Source organism: Salvelinus alpinus, chromosome 19, assembly GCF_045679555.1.
Source record: "Salvelinus alpinus chromosome 19, SLU_Salpinus.1, whole genome shotgun sequence".
NCBI classification, from domain to species: Eukaryota; Metazoa; Chordata; class Actinopteri; order Salmoniformes; family Salmonidae; genus Salvelinus; species Salvelinus alpinus.
Genome location: NC_092104.1, coordinates 6,975,288 through 6,983,102, shown reverse-complemented (window position 1 = coordinate 6,983,102; position 7,815 = coordinate 6,975,288). Strand labels below are relative to the sequence as shown.

Genomic DNA, 7,815 nt, shown 5'->3' with positions numbered 1-7,815 from the left:
TCCTCTTTCTTCTCTCCTCTCTCCTCTAACTGTCCCATCTTCTCTCCTCTCTCCTCTCTCCTCTAACTGTCCCATCCTCTCTCTCTTCTCTCCTCTCTCCTCTCTCTTCTCTCCTCTAACTGTCCCATCTTCTCTCTTCTCTCCTCTCTCCTCTCTCTTCTAACTGTCCCATCCTCTCTCTTCTCTCCTCTCTCCTCTCTCCTCTCTCTTCTAACTGTCCCATCTTCTCTCCTCTCTCCTCTCTCCTTTCTCCTCTCTCCTCTAACTGTCCCATCTTCTCTCCTCTCTCCTCTCTCCTCTCTCCTCTAACTGTCCCCTCCTCTCTCCTCTAACTGTCCCATCTTCTCTCCTCTCTCCTCTCTCCTTTCTCCTCTCTCCTCTAACTGTCCCATCTTCTCTCCTCTCTCCTCTAACTGTCCCATCTTCTCTCCTCTCTCCTCTCTCCTCTCTCAACTGTCCCATCTTCTCTCCTCTTTCCTCTCTCCTCTCCTCTAACTGTCCCATCCTCTCTCCTCTCTCCTCTAACTATCCCATCTTCTCTCCTCTCTCCTCTCTCCTCTAACTGTCCCATCTTCTCTCCTCTCTCCTCTAACTGTCCCATCTTCTCTCCTCTCTCCTCTAACTGTCCCATCTTCTCTCCTTTCTCCTCTAACTATCCCATCTTCTCTCCTCTCTCCTCTCTCCTCTAACTGTCCCATCTTCTCTCCTCTCTCCTCTAACTATCCCATCTTCTCTCCTCTCTCTTCTAACTATCCCATCTTCTCTCCTCTCTCCTCTCTCCTCTCTCCTCTCTCCTCTAACTGTCCCCTCCTCTCTCCTCTCTCCTCTAACTATCCCATCTTCTCTCCTCTCTCCTCTCTCATCTAACTGTCCCATCTTCTCTCCTCTCTCCTCTCTCCTCTCCTCTAACTGTCCCATCTTCTCTCCTCTCTCCTCTAACTATCCCATATTCTCTCCTCTCTCATCTAACTGTCCCATCTTCTCTCCTCTCTCCTCTCTCCTCTCTCCTCTCTCCTCTCCTCTAACTGTCCCATCTTCTCTCCTCTCTCCTCTAACTGTCCCATCTTCTCTCCTCTCTCATCTAACTGTCCCATCTTCTCTCCTCTCTCCTCTCTTCTCTCTCCTCTCTCCTCTTCTCTAACTGTCCCATCTTCTCTCCTCTCTCCTCTCCTCTAACTGTCCCATCTTCTCTCCTCTCTCCTCTAACTATCCCATCTTCTCTCCTCTCTCCTCTCTCATCTAACTGTCCCATCTTCTCTCCTCTCTCCTCTCTCCTCTCTCCTCTCTCCTCTAACTGTCCCATCTTCTCTCCTCTCTCCTCTAACTGTCCCCTCCTCTCTCCTCTCTCCTCTCCTCTAACTGTCCCCTCCTCTCTCCTCTCTCCTCTCCTCTAACTGTCCCATCCTCTCTCCTCTCTCCTCTCCTCTAACTGTCCCCTCCTCTCTCCTCTCTCCTCTAACTATCCCATCTTCTCTCCTCTCTCCTCTCTCATCTAATTGTCCCATCTTCTCTCCTCTCTCCTCTCTCCTCTCTCCTCTCCTCCAACTGTCCCATCTTCTCTCCTCTCTCCTCTCTCCTCTCCTCTAACTGTCCCATTTATCTCCTCTCTCCTCTCTCCTCTCTCCTCTCCTCCAACTGTCCCATCTTCTCTCCTCTCTCCTCTCCTCTCTCCTCTCTCCTCTCTCCTCTCTCCTCTCTCCTCTCTCCTCTCTCCTCTCTCCTCTAACTGTCCCCTCCTCTCTCCTCTCTCCTCTAACTATCCCATCTTCTCTCCTCTCTCCTCTCTCATCTAACTGTCTCATCTTCTCTCCTCTCTCCTCTCTCCTCTCCTCTAACTGTCCCATCTTCTCTCCTCTCTCCTCTAACTATCCCATATTCTCTCCTCTCTCATCTAACTGTCCCATCTTCTCTCCTCTCTCCTCTCTCCTCTCTCCTCTCTCCTCTCCTCTAACTGTCCCATCTTCTCTCCTCTCTCCTCTAACTGTCCCATCTTCTCTCCTCTCTCATCTAACTGTCCCATCTTCTCTCCTCTCTCCTCTCTTCTCTCTCCTCTCTCCTCTCCTCTAACTGTCCCATCTTCTCTCCTCTCTCCTCTCCTCTAACTGTCCCATCTTCTCTCCTCTCTCCTCTAACTATCCCATCTTCTCTCCTCTCTCCTCTCTCATCTAACTGTCCCATCTTCTCTCCTCTCTCCTCTCTCCTCTCTCTTCTAACTGTCCCATCTTCTCTCCTCTCTCCTCTAACTGTCCCCTCCTCTCTCCTCTCTCCTCTCCTCTAACTGTCCCATCCTCTCTCCTCCTCTCCTCTAACTGTCCCCTCCTCTCTCCTCTCTCCTCTAACTATCCCATCTTCTCTCCTCTCTCCTCTCTCATCTAATTGTCCCATCTTCTCTCCTCTCTCCTCTCTCCTCTCTCCTCTCCTCCAACTGTCCCATCTTCTCTCCTCTCTCCTCTCTCCTCTCCTCTAACTGTCCCATTTATCTCCTCTCTCCTCTCTCCTCTCCTCCAACTGTCCCATCTTCTCTCCTCTCTCCTCCTCTCCTCTCCTCTCTCCTCTCTCCTCTCTCCTCTCTCCTCTCTCCTCTCTCCTCTCTCCTCTCCCCTCTCCCCTCTCCCGTCTCCCCTCCTCTCTCAACACACAATCTCTTTCTTGTTAGCACCTCTTCTTTCGCCCCAAATCACACCCTATTCCCTGTTTAGTGCACTACTTTTGACCAGAACCCTAAGGGCCCATGGTGGTGCACTACTGTATGTAGTGAATAGTGTGCCATTTGGGACCAACAAGAGAGAGAGCTGGCTGGCGGCCAATCTTTTTTAGATAGAACAAGCTTCCTAACAAGCGTCTCTGGCCTGGGGTTTAGGATTCCAGTGGTGTCTCTGAATCATCAAGTGTCTTTCACACTTTTCACAAGGCTCTACTGAGACAGGAAACTCATGTGTTTTTAGAGGGTCTGCCTGGGTCTTCCAGAAGCTTCACACTAACTCTCTCTGTGGGTTGGTGAAGGGGAGAGTGGAGGAGTGGGAGAATAAACTCTATTGGGTTATGTGGCACAGTAGCAGAATAAGGATTTATGTTGTTATTTACTGAAGGTTGTGTTCAACATTTATTTTAGATTGGGGCTAGGAAGGTGAAACACTGGAGTAGGGATTTATAGATTACAGATAGTGGTTAAGATTACTTTTCCATTCTGTCTGTCTGTCTGTCTGTCTGTCTGTCTGTCTGTCTGTCTGTCTGTCTGTCTGTCTGTCTGTCTGTCTGTCTCTCGGTCTGTCTGTCTGTCTGTCTCTCTCTCTCTCTCTCTCGGTCTCGGTCTGTCTGTCTGTCTGTCTGTCTCTCTCTCTCTCTCGGTCTGTCTGTCTGTCTGTCTCTCTCTCTCGGTCTGTCTGTCGGTCTGTCTGTCTGTCTCTCGGTCTGTCTGTCTGTCTCTCTGGTGTGTCTGTCTGTCTCTCGGTCTGTCTGTCTGTCTGACTCTCTCTCTCTCTCTCTCTCTCTCTCTCTCTCTCTCTCTCTCTCTCTCTCTCTCGGTCTGTCTGTCTCTTTCTGACTCTCTCTCTGTCTATCTATCTCCCTCTCTCCTCTCTCCCTCTGTCTGTCTCTCTCTCTCTCTGTATGTCTCTCTCCCTCTGTATGTCTCTCTCTCTCTCTCTCTGTATGTCTCTCTCCCTCTGTATGTCTCTCTCTCTCTCAATTAAATTAAATTCAATTCAATGGCTTTATTGGCATGGGAAACCTATGTTAACATTGCCAAAGCAAGTGAAATAGATAATATACAAAAGTGAAATAAACAATGAAAATGAACAGTAAACATTACTCCCTCCCTCCCTCCCCCACCATCCATCCATCCACAGCATGACAGTCAGTGGAGTGCCTCCCAGTGCCAGGTGTGTGTGTGTTCTGGGGGTAGTGTATCCTGTAGACAGAGACCCTGTCCTCCTCTCAGCTGCCTCCCAGACCAGACTGCCTTCACCCCCGCCGGAGACTGCTGTCCCAAGTGTGCCCGTCATGGAGGTAAGTTTCATACCAGGCTTTCCCCTGCTCTGCTTTACTGTACAGTTAACGCCTCAAATCCAAAGCAACAACAGATCCAGGTCATCTGTCATCAAAATGGTCAGTTGAATCCAATAGAAGCCATAGTCTTTCAGGCAGAGAGGGGACCAGAGCTAGGCAGAGGGGCGGTATTGCCTGTACTGTGGTTGGCATCATATCATGTGTACACTGTTGCCAACCCTGGGGAAAGCCTGCCAGACTCGGAGTCTGTTTGAGCCGTTGCCTGAGGACTTCAAAAGGTTAGCTCATGTCTGTCAGTTATATTATTTATACGTTGTGGTTGCCCCCTGCAGCGCTACGCTTGGCGGCTACATAGCTAGTTAGCGCCTGAACTGGGAATTCCTTTTGCTGCTACAAATCTAATGCTGTAAATCCTATAAAGACCTCACCTCAACTTCAGGTGGAATTTCTTTCCAACGTCTTTGCTGAATTCATCGCTGACCCACATTCAAAGAAAAAATATATATTTATACAGTTGAAGTCGGAAGTTTACATACAATTAGGTTGGAGTCATTAAAACTTGTTTTTCAACCACTCCACACATTTCTTTTTAACAAACCATAGTTTTGGCAAGGCGGTTAGGACATCTACTTTGTGCATGACACAAGTCATTTTTCCAACAATTGTTTACAGACAGATTATTTCACTTATAATTTACTGTATTACAATTCCAGTGGGTCAGAAGTTTACATACACTAAGTTGACCGTGCCTTTAAACCTGCTTGGAAATTCCCAAAAATGATGTCATGGCGTTAGAAGCTTCTGATAGGCTAATTGACATCATTTGAGTTAATTGGAAGTGTACCTGTGGATGTATTTCAAGGCCTACCTTCAAACTCAGTGCTTCTTTGCTTGACATCATGGGAAAATCAATAGAAATCAGCCAAGACCTCAGAAAAAATTGTGTAGACCTCCACAAGTCTGGTTCATCCTTGGGAACAATTTTCAAATGCCTGAAGGTACCAAGTTCATCTGTACAAACAATAGTATGCAAGTATAAACACCATGGGACCACGCAGCCGTCATACCGCTCAGGAAGGAGACACGTTCTGTCTCCTAGAGATGAACGTACTTTGGTGCGAAAAGTGCAAGTTAATCCTAGAACAACAGCGAAGGATCTTGTGAAGATGCTGGAGGAAACAGGTACAAAAGTATCTATATCTACATTAAAACGAGTCCTATATCGACATAACCTGAAAGGCCGCTCAGCATGGAAGAAGCCACTGCTCCAAAACCGCCATAAAAAAGCCGGACTACGGTTTGCAACTGCACATGGGGACAAAGATGGTACTTTTTTGGAGAAATACCCTCTGGTCTGATGAAACAAAAATAGAACTGTTTGGCCATAATGACCATCGTTATGTTTGGAGGAAAAAGGGGGAGGCTTGCAAGCCGAAGAACACCATCCCAACCGTGAAGCACGGGGGTGGCAGCATCATGTTGTGGGGGTGCTTTGCTGCAGGAGGGACTGGTGCCCTTAACAAAAAAGATGGCATCGTAAGGGAGGAAAATTATGTTGATCTATTGAAGCAACATCTCAAGACATCTATCGGTAAGTTAAAGGTTGGTGCAAATGGGTCTTCCAAATGGGCAATGAACCCAAGCATACTTCCAAAGTTGTGGCATAATGCCTAAAGGACAACCAAGTCAAGGTATTGGAGTGGCCATCACAAAGCCTTGACCTCAATTCCATAGAAAATTTGTGGGCAGAACTGAAAAAGCGTGCACGAGCAAGGAGGCCTACAAACCTGACTCAGTTACACCAGCTCTGTCAGGAGGCATGGGCCAAAATTCACCCAACTTATTGTGGGAAGCTTGTGGAAGGCTACCCAAAACGTTTGACCCAAGTTAAACAATTTAAAGGCAATGCTACCAAATACTAATTGAGGGTATGCTGACCCACTGGGAATGTGATGAAAGAAATAATAGCTGAAATAATAATTCTAATACTATTATTCTGACATTTCACATTCTTAAAATAAAGTGGTGATCCTAACTGACCTAAGACAGGACATTTTTACTCTGATTAAATGTCAGGAATTGTGATAAACTGAGTTTCAATGTATTTGGCTAAGGTGTATGTAAACTTCCGACTTCAACTGTACACTACCGTTCAAAGGTTAGGGGACACTTCGAAATGTCCTTGTTTTTGAAAGAACAGCACATTTTTTGTCCATTAGAAATACAGGGTAGACATTGTTAATGTTGTAAATGACTATTGTAGCTGGAAAAGGCAGATTTTTTTGTGGAATATCTACATAGGCGTACAGAGGCCCGTTATCAGCAACCATCACTCCTGTGTTCCAATGGCACGTTGTGTTAGCTTACGCACGTTTATCATTTAAAAAAGCTAAATGATCATTAGAAAACCCTTTTTCAATTATGTTAGCACAGCTTAAAACTGTTGTCCTGATTAAAGAAACAATACAACTGGCCTTCTTTAGTCTAGTTGAGTATCTGGAGCATCAGCATTTGTGGGTTCGATTACAGGCTCAAAATGGCCAGAAACAAAGCACTTTCTTCTGAAACTCGTCAGCCTATTCTTGTTCCCAAGAAACTGAAGATCTCGTACAACGCTGTGTACTACTCCCTTCACAGAACAGCGCAAACTGTCTCTAACCAGAATAGAAAGAGGAGTGGGAGGCCCCGGTGCACAACTGAGCAAGAGGACAAGTACATTAGAATTTCTAGTTTGAGAAACAGATGCCTCACAAGTCCTCAACTGGCAGCTTCATTAAATAGAACCAGCAAAACACCAGTCTCAACGTCAACAGTTTAGTGGTGACTCTGGGATGCTGACCTTCTAGGCAGAGTTCCTCTGTCCAGTGTATGTGTTCTTTAACCCATCTTAATCTTTTCTTTTTATTGGCCAGTCTGAGATATGGCTTTTTCTTTACACTCCGCCCCAAAACCTGTCCGCGCAATAATGAAGGGTGAAGGAGACCAAGTGTGGCCTTTTTGATTGAAAATAAATGTTGTGGCCTCCTGAGTGGCAAGTTGGTCTAAGGCACTGCATCGCAGAGGGATCACTACAGACCCGGGTTTGATCCCATGCTGTGTCACAGCCGGCTGTGACCGGGAGACCCATGAGGCAGCACACAATTGACCCAGCGTTGTCCGGGTTAGGGGAGGGTTTGGCCGGCCGAGATTTCCTTGTCCCATCGCGTTCTAGTAACTCCTTGTGGCAGGCTGGGAGCCTGCAAGCTGACTTCTGTCGCCAGCTGTACGGTGTTTCCTCCGACACATTGGTGCGGTTGGCTTCCGGGTTAATCGAGCAGTGTGTCAAGAAGCAGTGCGGCCTCGCAGGGTTGTGTTTCTGAAGACACATGGCTCTCGACCTTCGACACATGGCTCCCGAGTCCGTAGGGGAGTTGCGGCGATGGGACAAGATTGTAACTACCAATTGGGGAGAAAAAATAATGAAAGTTTCGTAATGTTTACATACATTGTTACAAATGTAACATTGTTACTGTAAGTGGACGCACGTGGTCCCGGCAACTTACAGGAAAAACTTTTTTTATATCGTTGACAAAAATTTGTGTGTGTGTGTGTGTATTTGTGTGTGTGTGTGTGTGTGTGTGTGTGTGTGTGTGTGTGTGTGTGTGTGTGTGTGTGTGTGTGTGTGTGTGTGTGTGTGTGTGTATTTGTGTGTGTGTGTGTGTGTGTGTGTGTGTGTGTGTGTGTGTGTGTGTGTGTGTGTGTGTGTGTGTATTTGTGTGTGTGTGTGTGCATATTTGTGTGTGCTTATTTGTGTGTGTGTGTGTGTGT

At 46.9% G+C, this 7,815-nt stretch overlaps 1 protein-coding gene across 1 annotated transcript in view; it reads left to right on the top strand.

Moving 5' to 3' along the window:
• The first annotated feature begins 3,042 nt into the window (after positions 1-3,042).
• The window catches only part of fras1 (Fraser extracellular matrix complex subunit 1), a 229,565-nt gene continuing 224,792 nt past the window's right edge, over positions 3,043-7,815 (top strand). Inside the window, exons 1-2 of the mRNA XM_071354262.1 lie at positions 3,043-3,072; positions 3,849-4,008. Of these exons, the coding sequence (XP_071210363.1) occupies positions 3,043-3,072; positions 3,849-4,008 (190 nt within the window). The remainder of the gene's footprint in view (positions 3,073-3,848; positions 4,009-7,815) is intronic.